The sequence below is a fragment of the Labrus mixtus genome, chromosome 13 (assembly GCF_963584025.1).
Source record: "Labrus mixtus chromosome 13, fLabMix1.1, whole genome shotgun sequence".
In the NCBI taxonomy this organism is placed as follows: Eukaryota; Metazoa; Chordata; class Actinopteri; order Labriformes; family Labridae; genus Labrus; species Labrus mixtus.
The window spans coordinates 25,843,929-25,862,634 of NC_083624.1; the positions used below are offsets into that span (position 1 = coordinate 25,843,929).

Below are 18,706 nucleotides of genomic sequence, written 5' to 3' on the forward strand. Positions count from 1 at the left end.
AATTTTAGGGATTTTAGGAAACTGCCAGCTGTGAGAGACCTCTCACCATGTAAAGCCAAGTCTCTTCTTAGCATCTTGAATATCTACAGTTTCATTGAGCTTTTTCACACTGTGGGTAACACCAGACACATATTTGGGCATTTGAGCTCCAGTGCAGTCCTGAACAAGGTAGCTCGGTCTGACTCCATTAAAAACAGGCCCCAGTCCTCCTCCGATCCCTTCCTTTGCAGCTTTACAAAGCGGGAACACATTTCTCTGAGCCTCCGCCGCTTTGTTGATGACCTGCCGGGAATACTGCTGAAACTGGTTTTCCTCTTCAGCGATGAGTTCGGCCTTCTTCACTTCATACTCGTATTCCTCTTTTCTTAGCCGCAGATGTTTTTCTTCCTTTTCAGCCTGGTTTTCAAAGACCAAAAAAATGACATGCAAGTTTTCCTACAGAGAAGAAGCTCAAACTAAAACACAAGATTTCAAATGATGCAGTGGAGGATGTTTGAACAATACCATTTGTCCTGCATAGAAGTCCTGTAGTTTTCTCCTGTCGTCTTTGATTTTCTGAGCCTTGAGTTGCTGTTTCTCCGAAAATATTCTGTCAGCTTCTTTCTTGGCCTGGAGTGCATCTTTGTTGACCTGTTCTGCCTTCTTCTCCTCCTGCTCCTTTTCTTTCATCTAATGAAAAAAAGTTTCTGTTTCACAAGTTTTACAATTCTGCTACCTGACCCTGGATTTACTTTGCATGAGTTTCAGATTTAATAAAAGAAGAAAAAAACAAATGAAAAATGGGTTATAAAAATGACCCAGATGCATCTTTAAATATTGTTTTACCATGAGTTCTCTGTGTTCAGCGATTGACTTCAGCATCGTAGCCTTCTTCTCGTACTCCTCCCACTGCTGTCGTGCTTGTCTCGCCTCCTGCTCAGCGACAGCCTTTGCAATCTTCTGCTCTTCATCCACAGTTTGCTCCTGCTGTTTCACCGTCAGTTTGTCCAAGATCCTTTCTCTGCGTGACTGGGCCTCACTTTGAAATGCAAAAAACACACAAATATATAAATAATAACTGGCTGTATATTACAGATATCAACACAGTTTTTTTTAAACTGTGTTTCTGGCTCTTACTTAAACAATTCCTTTTCTTTGTCTTTTCGCAGCCTCATCATTTTTTGTTTCGCAGAGAGAAAAAGTTTCCTCTGCTGCTCTTCAGCTTCTCGTTTTTGTTCATCGGCTGCTTTAATAAGATTCCTATTGGTGAGATGCTCCTGCAAAAAAAACCCAAAGTTTATTATAGTGTGTATGTGCGATGGATGAGGATACACATTCTAAATAAGCTGTGCTACTGAGATGCTACCAGGTGAGCTTGCATGAGCTCCCTCTTCTGCTCCTCCTGTCTCTTTTCCTCCATTCTTTGCTCCCACTGATAGATCTCTTGAAGCTGTTGGGTTTCCTCTCCCTCCTTCTTGTTCTCTTTCTTCTCCTGCTCTCTCAGTTGCTTAACTTCCTTGATCCTAAAGAGATGAAATTATCTTAACACGAGACCAAACACTGTCCAACTCTTCTGGCTCTTCCATGAAATAAAAAAGTAGCTTTTTGGGGTCTGAATTGAGACTAACTGGGTTTTCAGGTCCTCTGCAACAGCCCGTTTTTCAAGCTTTTTCTCGAGTGCTTTCTCCTGGTCCTTCCTTTTGGCCTCGTCCTCTCTGATCGTCACCACATCTATGTAATGTTTCTCCACATCTTTGGAGGCACTCTGGATTCTTTGCTTCAGTTCAATCTGAGCTTCCCTCTCCTTCAGCACCTCTGTCAACAAAAGTGCACCCTGTGGAGGTAGAAACCTGTATGTCAAAAGGCTGAACATGTAAGAAAATGGAGACAATAATTCACAATACTAACATGTAGTCCTTTAACACGGTCTGTTTGGTAGTACAGCTGAGTCTTTGCTTTTTCAATGGCCTCTTTCCTCTTCTGCTCCTTGTATTCAGCCTCTTCTTTATCGAGTTGTTTTCTTTTCTCCTCCTCAATCTGCTCCCGAATCTTTTTCGCCTCTAGCTTTTTTTGCCTTTGACCCTTTAACATATGTCAACATGTGTTAACTTGCAGTGTAAGTAGTGCATTTTGCAAATGTACATCAAATCTTGAATCTGTGCAAACAACTTACAGCGATGGTATTGGTCCATGTCTTCACCACCTCCTTTGAATGCAAATAGAGCTTTTCTCTCTCCTTTGCTTCCTCTCTCAAACTCTCCTTTTCTCTATTCACTTGGTTCAGTTGGTCTTGAATTCTCTGCCACTCAGCCTTGTTTAAGACAGTGACTTGATGCAGGTCTGCAGGCTTGATCATTTTATTGGCTTCGTCAGCTGAAAGGACTAAACATAATGAGAAAATAACCCCCAAAAATCAGTCATATATACAAAGGGATCTAAATTGTGTCTTTTGTGGACTGTCTTGACTCCTGACCAATAAAAAAAGAGTAATCAAGATCCCACCAAGAATGTTATCTCTTCTTTAAATAATCGGTATTGTCTTGTTTTTCCCAAAAAAGATAATAGGCTAATTTTGAAGATGTCTTAACAAATTAGAAGTTTTAAATATAATGCATGAATTCCTCGAATTGTATCTCGAGATCTTTTGGAATTTGAAACGATTAATAAAAATACGATAATAATTATAATCCATTGATGATAATAATAATAGCCGAATTATAATATCCTATCAATCAATATAATTATTCGAGGCTTGAACCGGAAGTTGTTTTATTTGGAAGAGGAAAGATGATTTTAAAAACTACAGTTTCTTTTATTGTTGTGAATTGTTAAATTCAACGCGACTTTCAGATTGTTTTTACCAACAATTGGTTTGTTTGCTACAAAACCCAGCCGACTCACAGAAAGGTAAGCTCTCACCTCTCCTGCTGGAGCCTCTTCGTCGACCGTACTGAACTTCCGCTGCCATTTGACAAACAACTTTAAAAAGTGAACAAATTCTACTCTGAATGAAGCTGTTTCTAACAAGAAATATCTTGCTTGAATTCTTGCCAGGTGTCACAAAGTTGTGTCAGTGTCCTCATTTGTTGCGCCGTATCCAGGCAACAGTTAAACCAATCAGAAGCCTTTCCCATAGTGAACGACAGGTGACGCTGTGTGCCGGGCCTCAATTCTATATCAATCTGATACCGTCAGAGCCCTCTCTGTTCAGGACCTTATACTGTACTAATAAGAGGTAATCAGACATTTAAGATTGAAGTTGAAATGTTAAAATATGTAAGGCCTATAAGCCCAAACAATGAGTGTTAAAGATCTAACTTTTAATGTAGGCTACTCAAAATTACCAAAAGTGGTATAGTAGATTATTCTTTTTTAATTTAGCCTTTAATATTTTTGGGATGTATACCTAATCAGTGATTCATTTATATGTTTATCACATATTTCAATCACTTTATGTAGGCCACTCGTAGTGAGCTTAGTTTTTTTTTTAAAGAATATACTTTTAATATTTTAGAAAATGATGTGCTGCTTCTACACTGGATGCATTGTTTTATGGAGATGGAGATTCCCACTGAAAAATGACAAACATTATCCTCTGGGTGGCCTAACAACTAAAATGTGTGCTATATATTTTCCTTGAGAAGTGTCGTTTAGTGGGCATTGTGCAGCACTTAGGACTTCAGCAATCAAACTTCAATATCTTCTATCAAAGACCTACTTCATAAAAGTTGACATCATTATTTTCATGTTTTTTTAAATATTTTGCACATGCCTTTCTTAATATGGAATAAGTCTGCAAACATACAGAGAAAGTCAACACGAACATGGAATTGGTGTAAGCCTCATAGCATATTAGTCCAGCTGTATTCCTATGACAAACTTTTAAAATAAGCTAAGTGAACAAAATAATATGACAATACATTAAGGATTTAAGCAGGACGCCATGTTATTCCCCTGGTTCAAGCAAAATAGACTCGACACAAACATTACTACAAACATTTGATTTCAATTTTAGTGTTGAAGCAGATACGACTAATTGTGTAACTAAGGCAGGCATGGTAAACTACTGAACTTGTTTAAGATTAAGATTTAAGATGAGTTTGTGTTTTGTGTGTGTGTGTGTGTGTGTGTGTGTGTGTGTGTGTGTGTGTGTGTGTGTGTGTGTGTGTGTGTGTGTGTGTGTGTGTGTGTGTGTGTGTGTGTGTGTGTGTGTGTGTGTGTGTGTGTGTGTGTGTGTGTGTGTGTGTGTGTGTGTTGGGGGGGGGCGGGCGCTGTCATGTGCAGCCTATAATGAGTCAGGTGAGGAGCAGCGTCTGTTAAATTAGGAGTGAACAGAATAGACTCTCCCGAACTCAAACAAGGGAACATATTAACAAGTTTGACCACTAAAGTCATTCACTTCAATCATATTTAATGTCAGTATCTTTATGTGCATAGTGTGTGAGGTTACAGCATGCCAATAACATTACACTAAGAATCCATCACAGGAGATAAAGATACACAACTGACTGAACATAAAGTAATAAACATTTCATGCTTCTTCCTGTCATTTCAAAGTACTACATAAATAAATAGCCTTTGACAATTGCTACCCAACTGCGTTTATATGACATCTAGCCTAGTTGCTTTGCAGATTAATCTTGGGCATGTTAAACACATAGATGTGTGTCTTAAAATATGATGTGAAATATCTTCACCATGCTTCGACTTGCTGCTTGCATGTTAGTCAATGACAAATGGCAACCTTCTTGTGAATAACATCCTACAATATAATAGGGACAATTACCAGCAGAATTGGTACTTTTGAATGTCCAATCTTAGGTAGGCTATATTTCTTGCTGATAATACTTAGGCTATGTTATTTTGATTGTAATGAGGACTTGCGATGAGCTTCATCTACAGTAAAAAAAAAAAAAAATACAAATACAAGTTTTAAAGAAGACAAGAAACTATTCCTATTTCCACTGCTTGATGATGAAACTTGTTTTTTTGAACTGGTCTCCAGTAGTCGGGATGGCCTTCTTTCTGTGACGTCAGAGCAGGCGATGTATGAGAGGCGGGTTCAGAGAGGGGGGCTGGCGTAAATCTAACATAACCATTCAAAACCCAACAGAGGGAAAAGAACTTTCCGTATCCATCACAGCACTTCACCGAGGCACCAGCAGCACGACCAGCAGCACTTACTTACCCATAAAGCGACCAAGATGGCCCCTATCTCCATCAAGACTGTTTTAATCAGTGAAAGTGTGGACCCCCGCTGCAGGGCCATTCTGGAGGAAAATGGCATCCGAGTGACGGAGAAACAGAACATGAAGAAAGATGACCTAATCGCGGAGATAAAGGTAAGATCTGCAGCCAGTAGTGACAATAAGTGCAACATTACACTTGAATCCATTGTATTGTTTAATGTCTACTCTGCAGCAGAAAGTTTAGGTGCTAATGTTAGCATCATTGTAAAAGCTGGTGCTTTTTTTGCCCCCGCACTTGTCTTGGGATAAATGTTTAAAACGAATGAATCAATGAGGATTTGTGCTTTTCTTTCATTCAAAGTTTAATGGAAGGTGTGTGTGTGTGTGTGCATGATATGAAGCAGTGTAAACGGGCTGGACACGTTTTGTAAAAGCTGAGGTGACTGTAAAGTTAGTACCGCCCCTTGAGAAGCTGATGCAACTCATCCCTGACTTTACAGATTCTCCCATCACTCTCACTCAGTACCATATGCTGCAGGCTTTCAGCAGAATAATGCAGTGGATGTGCATGGATCCAAAGAGTCATATTTACCTCTAACATTAGATGATGTGTCAGATAACAAACACATTAAAAGTGAGTGTAGCCTGGCTTACTGTTGGGCAAAGAATTAGCCATTTGGTCCAGACTGAAAACGAAAGACCCTTCTCTGGTTACCCATAAACCATTAAAGGACACTAGAGTGTAAGATTTTGAAAAACTATTGCAGAAAAACTGAATCAATACTCCAAAGATATCGCCCCTAGTTCATATTAATCAGGAAAAAAAAAAGATGAATTTTCATTTTTGTTGCCACAGAATTTTCTCTGAAGCTTGCACACTCAAGGATATGATAAGGAGAGCAGTTTCATTGGTTGCAATCTGCAAATTCATTGTGAGATTCTCTCTGAATCCTGCACCCTGATCCTTCAAAACCTCTGAAACCATACAGTGTCATAACCCCACAACATGAAAACTATTCATTAGAAAAGATATGTTTTAGTTATGGTGCAATTCATCTTTCTTCTACTTTACTTTTTTTTAAAGAAAATAAAATGTATATTGACTTTGGACATTCTCCATTACTGTATTATATGAGCATGATAATTAGCTGCAACTGGACCTCATTAAAGCTAGCAGGAGTAGTCACAAACTGAGAGAAGAATATACAAAAACCATAATACTCACTTGACTTTCACCTCCTATTGGGTCTGCCAGTACCCAATAGTATACACCAGCTAAACAAACCTCTGGATCAACGTCCCTCCACTTCCTTACATGAGAAATAATCCTCTGACTAATGAGTTGACACACTTACTTGTTACAACAAGCAGGTCACCTTCACTGAACAGCAGATAGTCACGTTGACACAGGCTGTATCATTTTTCAAGTGGCTTTTATCATTTTCAAAATCAAACACCTTTTTTTTAAGGCTGTTTTAGTGGAATTGTGAAATTCTGCATTTGAGTTAGATTCAAAGTAAGAAAAACAAAAATAATCAGAGGAAACACATGAGCGTTAGTTTAAACGGAAAAAAAATAATTGTTCTGAAAGCGCCCTCAGTTTGGGATAATTTGAGTTGACATGAATCTAGTGGAACTATTTCAAGTACCAAAACCATATTTCTGACACAAGATGAGGTTATAATGAGAGTTTCATCCTTAACATCAATAACTTTGCGTTCTCCCAGGATGGACTCATTGTTTCTCTTTGGACTAACTTGTTTGCTTTTCTCTTCATCCTAGAACTATGATGGCCTCGTGGTTAGATCTGCAACCAAGGTAACGGCTGACGTCATCGATGCTGCTGATAATCTAAAAATCATCGGGAGAGCGGGGACCGGTGTGGACAACGTGGATGTTGATGCTGCCACTAAGAAGGGTATTATTGTCATGAAGTGAGTCTGTGATCAGTGCAAACTAAACACATATGTTTCACTGTGTCTTGCACTGTTCAGTAACTGTGATTTTTGTTTTTTCCCAGCACACCAAGTGGCAACACGATCAGTGCGGCGGAGCTGACATGTGCCCTACTGATGAGCCTCTCAAGGCAAGACGAGACATGCTTTTCATGGGCAACATGAACTTTTTGTATTCATTCATGTACCTCAGACGTGTCATTATTTTTACCTTTTCTGTATTTTTTAGACACGTGCCTCAAGCCGCGATGTCCATGAAACAAGGCAACTGGGATCGCAAAAAGGTCAGCAGAGATTTGGGTTTGTTCCTGTGCTCCATTTGAATGCCTGCGCACATAAAGCGATTCACTGTTGCATGATTGGCTCCATTGTCTTCTTGCCCGTCATTGCTGATCAGAAGTGACACCTCTCAGTTGTTATTCAGTTTTGTAATCTTTTTTCTTTCTCATTTTGCAGTTCATGGGTGCAGAGCTGTATGGAAAGGTTCTTGGAATAGTCGGTCTTGGAAGAATAGGAAAGGAAGTCGCCTCAAGAATGCAGTCATTTGGCATGAGGGTAAGTAACCAAATTATACACGACAAAGAGGGTGCACCTACGATTCATTTATGGTAAATTGTTCCTTTAATAAATTGATGAAACAGATTCTCTCTCTCTCTCTTTCTTCTTAGACTATCGGCTACGATCCAATCACTCCTCCTGAGGTGACAGCCAGCTGGGGGGTGGAGCAGATGTCTCTGGAGCAGCTCTGGCCGCTGTGTGACTACATCACTGTCCACACTCCCCTGATGCCCTCTACTGTCGGTGAGTTACACACAACGTTCTTCAAACTATATAATAATAATAATAAAGTTTATTTATAAAGCACTTATCAAAACCAACGTCACAGTGCTTTATAGAAAAAAGAAAAATCCCAACAGTCAAATACACAACAATAAAATCCTATTAAAAAAGCATGAAAAATAAAACAACAGTGCAGCAATCACCCAATGAACAGAGAAAAGAGAAACAACAGAGACAAAGATTGGCTAAAGTTAACAGTCAAACAAATAAAACATCATGGATGAAACAAGGATTATAAGAAGGCCTTATGATAAAAATGTGTTTTTAAAAGAAGATACTGATGCAGCTCGTCTGAGATCCTCAGGCAGGTCGTTCCACAGCCGAGGAGCCCGAGCTACAAATGCTTGATCTCCTTTAGTTTTCAAGTTTGAGGTGTGAACAGTAAGGAGGTTCCTGCCTGAGGACCTCAGGCTGCGCACTGGCAAACTCTGTAATTAGAAATATGAGATTTGGTTTTCAATGGCTCTTTCTTTTCCCCTCCCTAGGTTTGCTCAATGATAAATCATTTGCTAAATGCAAGACAGGAGTGAAGGTTGTGAACTGTGCACGAGGAGGCATCATAGACGAGGACGCTCTCCTCAGGGCGCTGCAGACCGGACAGTGTGGAGGAGCGGGGCTCGATGTCTTTGTTGAGGCAAGATCACTAAAGCATGTCCTCACACAACTAACAGTTCACTTTATGCAATGACAGAAGCTTCTTCTAGAAAACTGATGATCACTCATTGCAGCCAATAAAAGAGATGCTGTAGTTCACATCTTACTCTGTGTGCATGTTTTGGTGACAGGAGCCACCTAAGAATCGCTCACTGATCGACCATCCTAACTGCATCAGCTGTCCTCACCTGGGAGCCAGCACCCAGGAGGCTCAGGCTCGCTGTGGGGAGGACATCGCCCTGCAGATCGTGGATATGGTGAACGGCAAGAAGCTGGTTGGAGCAGTAAGTTCTACTCTGTGTTTGTTTAACATATCCAGCTTCAAAAGAACTTCTCAGACTTTCTGTTTGTTGTTGTTATAAAAACATTTTAAAGGTATTTGACTGCTGCACTTTCTCAGAGTTGTGGTGACTTTTAAGTGACCGATTAATAAACTGCTAGTCGTCACTGCAACAATCACAGTGGCTGTCTTTGTGGAAATCTGTGTGTCACAGATGGTGGAGATAAGCATGTAAACATTGACTCATTTACTCAGATAATGTGGCTCTAAAATAAATTAAATGAATTCAACGTCTGAAAGAGGAGAAAAGACACCATTATAGGTTTTTGAATACGAAAAGGATTGAAAAAGAAATTGTAATGGTCTTACTGGGGTCTTCTAAATATTCTTCATTCACAGCTTTCGCCAATATATTTGGATTTGAAAGTGTCCTATGCATCACTTGCAACAAGACACATGACTCATCAAATGAAGTGTGACCAAAGTGCACCAGAGCTGCTAGGCAAAATACATCAGCAGATTTTGATCCTGAATTTGTGTTTTATGTCTTTTTATTTGAAGGCTTTCATGTAGAAAAGCCACAAAACGTTTCAGCCAGTTATTGTGACACAGTGGACATATGCTTTTAAATTCCATGATGACATACCGTTCCTAAAAGTTCTCTGTTTTCATGTCTCTTCTGTTTTTTTTGTTTTTTCTTTTTTAAAGGTAAATGCACAGGTTTTGGCTAGCACGTTCTCCCAGGACTCAAACCAGCTGATCAAACTGGGTGAAGCTGTCGGAGCCGTGCTGCAGTCGTGCACTGCTGCTGAGAAACCGTTCAGTCATGTCAAAATCACCACTCAAGGTAGAAACCCCACTGGTCCAACCAGTTTGTGGTTTTCAAAAGGTTCTTTTTTTAGGGGGGGGATAATATTTATTTGCCGCCCTCTGGTGGTGTGATTGTGAAACAGCAGCTGAATTCATGTTAGACCAGCGAGTTGCAAACAACATAAGTTTGAAAATGTGAAAATGCATTTTCCAGTTTTGTACTTGCTTTCTGCAACAGTGAACATTTAAACTGTTTTCTCTAAACCAGGGGATTGCATGAAGTCCTCCACTAGCTTCATGACTTCTTCAGTCCTTGTTGGACTTCTGAATCCTAAATCTGGCTGCTGCCCGAATCTCATAAACGTACTGAGCCTTGCCAAGGAGTCTGGAATCACGGTACAGCCGCAACATTTTCTGGAAATTGCATGAAAATGACATGTATCCAGAAATGAAATGATTACATGTGTGAACTAACTCCCCAGGTCAACCAGAGCCACTGTGCATCAGACGAGGCTTCCAGCGGTGTGTGTAAGGTGGAGGTCATGTCAAACAGCTGCAGCTACAAAGCCAGTGGTTCAGTTCAAGGTGGTGTGCCGGTGCTGCTGGAGCTGAGTGAGAGTGTGTTCAGGCAGCCCGTCTCTCTTACCGGAAATCTACTGTTCTTTAAGGCCTCTGCAAACCCTCAGCTCCTCTCCTCAGTGGCTGGTAAGAAGTTAACCTCTTATGTTTAGGGGATGACGTAAGTAAAGCTATCAACCTCCATAGACCTTTAGTTTGTCATTTCACTTGATGGTAGTGGTGAAACGGATCACAGTTGATCTGGTTCTGATGGTGTGTGATCCTGGAATTCATGGAAAATTAATCAGCATGGTGTACAATAAAATGAACTGCAGCTTAAATCCTTTGCAGAGTCTGAGTGAAAAGAAGGCAGAGTTGTAGGCCATGTAGGCACCATGGAGAACCGCCATACCAACAGGAAGGCAGTTCAGTCTTTTAGAATATCCCCTAGATAAATATCTATCTATTTTCTGGACCACTTGTCAAATTTGGGGTCGCGTGGGGAGTTGGAGCCGATTCCAGCTGCCATTGGGCGAGAGCCAGGGTTCTCTTGAAATATATTTTTATGAAAGGTTTTCACGGACTTTCACACAGAAACGGGCTGTGAAGTGTATTTTTACTCTTTATCAGACGCTGCTTAAACTTTTCTTCATTTCATCTCAGCGTGTCTGTAATAATCATGTCAGCAGCTTCACATCAGTAATGTAAAATAATGTTACAGCCTGTTGTAATCTCAGACATATACACTCTGTTACAGAGCTATGTGTTCAAATATTGTTTAAGAAATACTGGAATTTTTTTATGTTACAGTCTGTTATACTGAGATTTTTAAAGGGACTTCAGATTTATCTACTGCTTTATATCAATATTATTTGATTCATAGTGCAGTTTGAGTCATGGCTAGCTGAGGTGTAGAAAAGTTCTGAGATTTTTTTTTGTGCTGATCCGAAAACCAATCGGATCCGAGACCAAAATCTGTTATCCAATCTGAATTGTGAGATTTGTGATCCGTTACACCACTACTTGTTGGTGTACCTCATAACTTCATCTTGCATTCAATTCTTTCACTTATAGCTTGATATATGGATGTATGTCAGTCATCACTTAGTCCTGCAGTGCTACTTGTTTTCTTTTTCAAGCTAACGCCTCAAAAAGCCTAAAATCGAAGAAAAACCTCTTTGAATGTTTTTTATATTCTCATCTATAACTTCATATATCTCTGATGAAGCCTGTTCTTATAATTCATACTTGCAAGTACAAAACAAAGAATAAAAAAATAGAGAGTATACATCTTCCCTACTATTCTGGACCTTTGAGACAAAGTTGGCAAACATACAGTAATTACATCCATTTCATTCCCCATTCTGTTTATTATGGAGTTAGATCAGTCTCAATATTCACAAATGCACACAGAAGGATTCACAAATGTATTTCAATACACACACAAATATATTTCATTCTATATAAATGTAAAACAAATCCACAAATTAGAAAATAAGATTCAGTAATGTATTTCTGATTCACACACAAATATTTATAGTTTTGTATATATGTAATAGAAATCCACAAATGTATAATATACATATATATTTAAAAAACACATTTGTATCTTGTTACATTTATATACAAACTGTTCAGTCTGCATTTACAAACTGTTTGTTATTTGTTAACCTCACTGCATTTGTGTGTGGGACTTTTGAGACTCCTCTGCCGTGGTTAGATCATATTAATATTATAATATTTACAGTCTATGGGTTAGATTCACAAATGCTTTTTTTTCAGCAGGGAAATGTCTGTAGCCAATCAGATGTCTCCTTCCTATTCAGCCAATCACAGTAGCGTAGATTCAAGGGTATGATTTAATGTGATCACATTAGCATTACATCTGTCATCATAAGTCATCTTTATTCTGACCAGCACAAACAACAACATAGTAAACAATGGGTCCTTCAAAAGCCTCGGCCCCAACACATCGGCCAGAATATCACCAGTTTAACCAACACGCAGTCAATATAGCCAACACGATAAACAACTTTCCATATAGTACGACAATCACAGAGACTATTTGTGCTGGTCAGAATAAAGATGACCTAATCAGATTGTCTGATAGCTAGGCTAATCACTGTCTGCACAGATGTAATGCTAAAGTGATCACATTAAATCATACCCTTGAATCTACACTACTGTGATTGGCTGAATAGGAAGGAGACATCTGATTGGCTACAGAAAGTTCCCTGCTGAAAAAAAAAGCATTTGTGAATCTAACCCATAGACTGTAAATATTATAATATTAATATGATCTAACCACGGCAGAGGAGTCTCAAAAGTCCCACACACAAATGCAGTGAGGTTAACAAATAACAAACAGTTTGTAAATGCAGACTGAACAGTTTGTATATAAATGTAACAAGATACAAATGTGTTTTTTAAATATATATGTATATTATACATTTGTGGATTTCTATTACATATATACAAAACTATAAATATTTGTGTGTGAATCAGAAATACATTTGTGACTCTTATTTTCTAATTTGTGGATTTGTTTTACATTTATATAGAATGAAATATATTTGTGTGTGTATTGAAATACATTTGTGAATCCTTCTGTGTGCATTTGTGAATATTGAGACTGATCTAACTCCATATTTTTCTTTTTCAAGCCAACGCCTCAAAAAGCCCAAAACTAAAGAAAACCTCTTTGAAAGTTTTTTATATTCTCAAGCAAACTTTAAGATCTCTTTGTCTACAAGAACTTCATATATCTCTGATGAAGCCTGTTCTTATAATTCATACTTGCAAGTACAAAACAAAGAATAAAAAAATAGAGTATACATCTTCCCTACTATTCTGGACCTTTGAGACAAACTTGGCAAACATACAGTAATTACATCCATTTCATTCCCCATTCCGTTTATAGATCATCCAAATACCAGAGTATTGTTCTATCTATCATTCTGATGGATAACTGATTGACTCTTAATAATCACAGTATACAGTGCAAAATAAATTGTAACTGAACAACTGAAAGATTTTGATTTTCCTCCTTTTTATTTCTAAAACTTTGGAAGCCTTTTCTCAACTGTGCAACTGTTTTGCATCTTGATAAGTTAGTTGTGTATTTTTCTTTAACTTCTTTAAAACACGCCTTTATGGCCCTACTTTGGTGTTGAACAGATATCTCTTGTACTATTTTTCTTTTGACATGAATAAACCACATTTTTGCTAAGTACACATCTGAACTTTACAAAGCCTCCTTAAAGATTTATTATCTTCAGTGTTGCAGTGAAACACAAAGACAAATTGTATCTACTGTAACTTTAAATCAAGTGAAGGTGATCATTATGGTTCAGGTGGTTAGGCACTATCATTTCCATGTGGATGAAAGGTTGATTTATGACCTTTGAGGAGTGAGTGCTTTTTGTGGAGAGTTAAAAATCACACCTATTCACTCTGTCATTGTTTTTGTTTAGGATGTCTGGCCTCAGAGGGAGTGGAGATTGAGTCCTTCAGTGCTCCGGCAGACCGCACCGGGGATCTGTGGTACTGTGTGGGGATCTCCTCCCTCCTCAGTGACCTCGGTGCCTTGAAGCCTCTGGTGAAGGATGCTGCACAGCTCACCGTGTAATACCAGTGGAAAAAGCTACGTGGAGAAATCTCCACATTCTCAAGAGTGTCTAACCTCAATGATCCATCTTGGTCCCTATGTTTACAACTAACAACTTGTTTAGAAGTTGAACTTTTGATAACATTCCAATGTTTAGATGGTTAACATGCACTTTGTTTGAGTAAATAAAAATGAGATGATTCTGTCATGTGCTGTGTGAAATAATAAAGTACACTAACTCAAACTACTGTAAGAACACTTTTAAAGTATTTTCAGTTGAGAGTTTTATATTTCCTTTAACAAACTTCACACTTTCATCCCGTCAATAACCAACACAACAGACCTTAAAACTCCCTTTTTTGTTTAAAATGTCATTTAGTTTGGTATCTAAGGCGATTCATTTTTATACTTGGCTTGTCGTTTTTAGTAGTAGCCTATTGTTTTTTTATTAGACATTTCTTTTGACAGGTTAGCTATTGAAGACCGGTTCTTTAAGGTTGTACCTTACTTTAAGTATTTGAAATATTTAACATTACAGTACATTTCATTCAGGGTTTATTTCAATGTGCATTGGCAACATCATACTTGTATTGAACCCAACTGAAATTCTCCTTTCTTGAATATCCTCTCTTTTCTGAATAAAAATAGGCTACTCATAGTCAATCAATCAATCAAACTTTCTTTATATAGCACCTTTCAGACAAATTAAATTGCAGTTCAAAGTGCTTTACAAGAGTGCAGAAAAGTTATTGACGAAAAAGTAGTTTATAAAATCATTGAGAGACCAATGCACACCAATAAGAATTAAAATAAAAATATATATAAAAAATAAAATACGACACAAAAGCAATAAGATATTAAAATTAATACATAGGAGAATAATATTTAAAATTGCAGTAGGATAAAAAAGACAAAACAATAATGTTAAGATTTGAATTTCAAATACAACTTTCACTGACCCAAAAAAAAGCCTTGTTAAGGACTATCCCAATAAGACCTTATCCATCCTATTTTCTTCTTTTATAAATAAATGAAAATCTAATATTTTATGCATTGATTCAGTTTGCTTAGATTTCATGTTCATATTCTATTTAAAAAAAAGAAAAGTACCATGAGACCAGCTCATGTGGTCTGAGATCTTGTGTAGGCCTATGTATGAATGAATATTGTGCACTGTGCTGGTAATCCTTGTTAGGATTAGGTAAAGCCTTGGCCGTCCTGGAATTGGGTTCAAAATGCCATGGCAACGACAAGAAAAGGGTGAACCATGAATGGGGAACAGTGGCTTCATGTTGTGCTGCACAGAAGGCGATGCTGTTTAGTATAAGATTTGCTCTCTGTTAGCGTTGTGTAATCTAACGCGCGCTCCGTGAATGCCTCGCCAGACTTGAGTGTGGATGGAGGTTATATTTAGAGCTAGACCCAGGGAGGAGAAAAGAATCACAGTGTTGACGGTGATTCCTCTGAATGGTTGAATGGTTTTGTCAAGGACCTGCTGCAGGAGAGAGGGAGGAGGGGTACGGTCGATGCGCAGGAATACCAAAATAGGACCGAGCTGCGTGAGACTGTCCTGCTGGAGCTAAATTAAGAGTCATCTGTTTAGGAGAGTAGCATTCAAAAAGAAGACAGAGCCGAATGTGTGTGTGAACAGCACGGGTCATTCATGGAAACAAGGTTAAAGGTAAACCTTTGGTTGTTGTTTTTTTTTCGAGCTGATTGAAGCCTTTTCTTTTGAATTAAAGGGACACTCACACTGACTTGGGAACGCGACACCTTGATATTGCTTCGTTTTTCCTACAGCAGGGAATTTGAGCACTGACATGTTTTCATTCCTGCAGATACAATGTCACATATCCATGAGATCTACACATACGACTTCTGTGATGGAGACCACACAGCAGAGCTCCTGGATGCGTTCAGGCATTTCTACATGAACGGCCTCTTCACGGACGTGTCTCTACAATGTGGAGAGTCCGGCCAGGTGTTCAACTGTCACAAGGCTCTGCTGTCAGCCCGCAGCTCCTATTTCAAAGTCATGTTCACAGCTGATATGAGGGAGAGGTCCAACAGAGTCATAAAGCTGACTGGGGTGGACTGCATTGTCCTCGGTGCTCTGTTGAACTATGTGTACACGGCTCAGGTGCGCATCACTGAAAGCAACGTGCAAAGCCTGCTGGAGGCTGCAGACCTCCTGCAGTTTCTCTCCGTCAAACAAGCATGTGAGGAGTTCCTCACTCGCCTCCTGGATGTGGGGAACTGCCTGGGGATGCACGCTTTTGCACAGCTGCACCTGTGTCCCGGCCTGGAGAGGGAGGCCCGCAGGCTGACGCTGAGTTGCTTCACAGAGCTCATTCAGCAGGAGGAGTTCCTGGAGCTGGATCATGAGAGGATCAGATCGGTCTTGGTGGCTCAGAGCCTCACTGTGCAGAGGGACGAGGTGTTGATAGATGCTGTAGCCATGTGGGTAACTCATGACTTGGATAACCGTGTGCACCATGCTGCAGACTTGCTGCGCTGCATCCATCTGGACTTGGACGAGATGTACTTCAAGGCTTCTCTAGAGGTGCAGAGACCGAGCCCGCTGACAGGGGAAGGGAAATTAAAAGCATTGATGAATCAGGCATTAAGGTCCAATGGCAAGGATGTGTCTGCAGGTAGAAAAATGCCATCGAGCATGTACGTCATCGGTGGTTACTACTGGCACCCTCTCTGTGAAGTCCACATGTGGGATCCCATCAGCGACACCTGGGTGCAGGGAAAAGACATGCCTGACCATGCCAGAGAAAGCTACAGTGTTAGTTTACTAGGAGCAAACATCTATGTGACAGGAGGTTACAGGACGAACACTGTGGAGGCTCTGGACACGGTGTCAGTTTATAACTGTGACTACGATGAGTGGACGGAGGGTTGTCCCATGATCACAGCTAGATACTACCACTGCTCTGTGGCTTTGCATGGCTGTATCTATGCCATCGGAGGCTACAGAGGAGGAGCACCAGAGCAGGAGACAGAATTTTATGATCCTTTGAAGAAGAAGTGGTTCCCTGTGGCAAAACTGATCCAAGGTATGCAAAATATAAAGATATACAGTATATGCATTATTAAACCAAAGTGTTAGAAAAGCAAAACTCAGGGAGTATATAACTTTTCATGGCACAATCTTCATCCAGTGTTGCCTAGTTGTCACTGCTTAGATGTTCAAATTTCTACATTTTGAGCCCTTTAAGGTCTTCTTGTTGATGCTGGATTAAAAGCTGAGTCTATTCTTGATCTCACATCTGTTGGAGAAGATTAAGTGATTTAATTGAAACATGAACAGCTTCTAAATGTTACATGTAGTAAGATAGTTTTCACTACTGCTAGTTCCTTAGCCTGAATCTGATAATAGATGACATCAAAGATGTCAGTATGTTGATGTTTTTCAAGATTATTTTTAATATGACATCTTGAGAGACAGAAACTGTGGGGAGAAAGTGAATGGGCATGCCTTGACAGAGGTTCAAAATAAGACTCCAAACAAACGATTATGTTGCTACAAATCTGTTGAATAATAAGAAACTGTGCGCTTACAGGTTTTCCATCTCAACTCTTTAGTAACTGACATTATTATATGTGAGTAATTGATTCATTTCTATGACTTGTTTCCTTTGAAGGTGTTGGAAATGCCACTGCCTGTGTAATGGGAGACAAAATCTATGTAACTGGAGGTCACTATGGATACAGAGGAAACTGCACCTATGAAAAAATCCAGGTCTACAAACCAGATGTGAATGAGTGGAGTATCTTCACAATAAGTCCCCATCCGGGTAAGAAATAAAAAGAAGAAACAGAATTAAAAATATGCAAAAATTCTTGAGTTTTTGACTGATCTGTATCATCTCTCTTTTTTCTTTTTCTTCCAGAGTACGGGCTGTGTTCTGTGTCGCTTCACAACAAGCTGTATTTGGTTGGCGGGCAGACGACTATTGCCGACTGCTACGACACAGAGAGTAACGAGTGGAGACCAATATCAGTGATGAAGGAGAGGAGGATGGAGTGTGGGGCTGTGGTGATAAATGACTGTATTTATGTATCAGGAGGTTATTCCTATTCAAAAGGGACTTATCTGCAGAGTATTGAGAAATATGACCCACAGCTGGACTCCTGGGAGGTTGTTGGAACTCTTCCCAGCCCGTCAAGATCACATGGGAGTGTCTGTGTTTTCAGTGTTTAGTGTCAAACCCTTTTCAGAGGTGTCATTTGTGCCAAAAAGGTAAAATATTAACTGTATTATGTCAGGTGCACTATCACCCAATATGAAGTATGTGGCCATGTTTTGCACTGGATTATTGTGTTTACAGTGCAGGTCTAACAACACTGTGAATTTAATGAAGAACACGCTTTTCACTTAATACTCAGGGGCTACACGGTTAGCATTTAAGTTAACATTTGATAATTATGTTTAGATTGAAGGAATCACCCAAAAGATCGTGTCTGAGTGTTATTTAAATCCTATTTACATTTACAATGAATCCAATTCAGACTACATGTCCAAATAAAAGTGTTTGAAAATGTTTTTAATTTGTCCACCTTGCCATTATATTGAAATTATTACTACCCACATGATGTGATACCTGCTTAAATATATCAGTGTACCACATATGGCACATTGCATATAAAGTTTAATCCTACTTTTTCTCAACAATAACTTATGTTTGGTTTAACTTGTGACTGTGAAGTTAATTTAAAGCATGACATACATGATTGGGAGTTTATTATAACATCTATATTTGGTTTACTATGGGTGACGTATAAAATAACAAAGTGTAAGAATAATGACTACAGTTAAATCAAA

The 18,706-nt window shown here is 39.1% G+C and overlaps 3 protein-coding genes across 3 annotated transcripts; 2 read left to right on the plus strand and 1 right to left on the minus strand.

Annotated features, from left to right (window-relative positions):
- Positions 1 to 8: 8 nt before the first annotated feature.
- Positions 9 to 3,065, minus strand: cfap210 (cilia and flagella associated protein 210). Its single transcript, XM_061054412.1, has 9 exons — positions 2,899 to 3,065; positions 2,153 to 2,352; positions 1,888 to 2,061; positions 1,608 to 1,813; positions 1,346 to 1,502; positions 1,117 to 1,256; positions 826 to 1,018; positions 505 to 669; positions 9 to 396 (listed from the first exon to the last, which is right to left on the minus strand). Exons 1-9 carry the CDS (start codon positions 2,945 to 2,947, stop codon positions 43 to 45), a joined length of 1,638 nt encoding a protein of 545 aa, XP_060910395.1. The 5' UTR covers positions 2,948 to 3,065; the 3' UTR covers positions 9 to 42.
- Positions 3,066 to 5,041: 1,976 nt separating this feature from the next.
- Positions 5,042 to 14,120, plus strand: phgdh (phosphoglycerate dehydrogenase). Its single transcript, XM_061054421.1, has 12 exons — positions 5,042 to 5,321; positions 6,951 to 7,102; positions 7,189 to 7,254; positions 7,353 to 7,407; positions 7,580 to 7,678; positions 7,792 to 7,924; positions 8,449 to 8,597; positions 8,749 to 8,901; positions 9,606 to 9,744; positions 9,976 to 10,103; positions 10,190 to 10,412; positions 13,739 to 14,120. Exons 1-12 carry the CDS (start codon positions 5,184 to 5,186, stop codon positions 13,891 to 13,893), a joined length of 1,590 nt encoding a protein of 529 aa, XP_060910404.1. The 5' UTR covers positions 5,042 to 5,183; the 3' UTR covers positions 13,894 to 14,120.
- An 872-nt stretch (positions 14,121 to 14,992) lies between these two features.
- On the plus strand, positions 14,993 to 18,559 carry klhl23 (kelch-like family member 23). The gene is made up of 4 exons (XM_061054413.1): positions 14,993 to 15,553; positions 15,711 to 16,937; positions 17,526 to 17,678; positions 17,775 to 18,559. The coding sequence occupies exons 2-4, from the start codon at positions 15,716 to 15,718 to the stop codon at positions 18,083 to 18,085; spliced, it is 1,686 nt and encodes a 561-aa protein (XP_060910396.1). The 5' UTR covers positions 14,993 to 15,553; positions 15,711 to 15,715; the 3' UTR covers positions 18,086 to 18,559.
- Positions 18,560 to 18,706: the final 147 nt, after the last annotated feature.

Coding starts and splice junctions, on each gene's coding strand:
- phgdh (XM_061054421.1), top strand. CDS start 5,184: ATGGCCCCTATCTCCATCAAGACTGTTTTAATCAGTGAAAGTGTGGAC. Junction 7,255..7,352: donor CTACTGATGAGCCTCTCAAG/GCAAGACGAGAC, acceptor TGTATTTTTTAG/ACACGTGCCTCAAGCCGCGA. Junction 7,925..8,448: donor CCTGATGCCCTCTACTGTCG/GTGAGTTACACA, acceptor TCCCCTCCCTAG/GTTTGCTCAATGATAAATCA.
- klhl23 (XM_061054413.1), top strand. CDS start 15,716: ATGTCACATATCCATGAGATCTACACATACGACTTCTGTGATGGAGAC. Junction 16,938..17,525: donor TGTGGCAAAACTGATCCAAG/GTATGCAAAATA, acceptor TTTCCTTTGAAG/GTGTTGGAAATGCCACTGCC. Junction 17,679..17,774: donor CACAATAAGTCCCCATCCGG/GTAAGAAATAAA, acceptor TTTTTCTTCCAG/AGTACGGGCTGTGTTCTGTG.
- cfap210 (XM_061054412.1), bottom strand. CDS start 2,947: ATGGCAGCGGAAGTTCAGTACGGTCGACGAAGAGGCTCCAGCAGGAGA. Junction 1,503..1,607: donor GCAGAGGACCTGAAAACCCA/GTTAGTCTCAAT, acceptor TCATCTCTTTAG/GATCAAGGAAGTTAAGCAAC. Junction 1,257..1,345: donor AGCTCATGCAAGCTCACCTG/GTAGCATCTCAG, acceptor TTTTTTTTGCAG/GAGCATCTCACCAATAGGAA.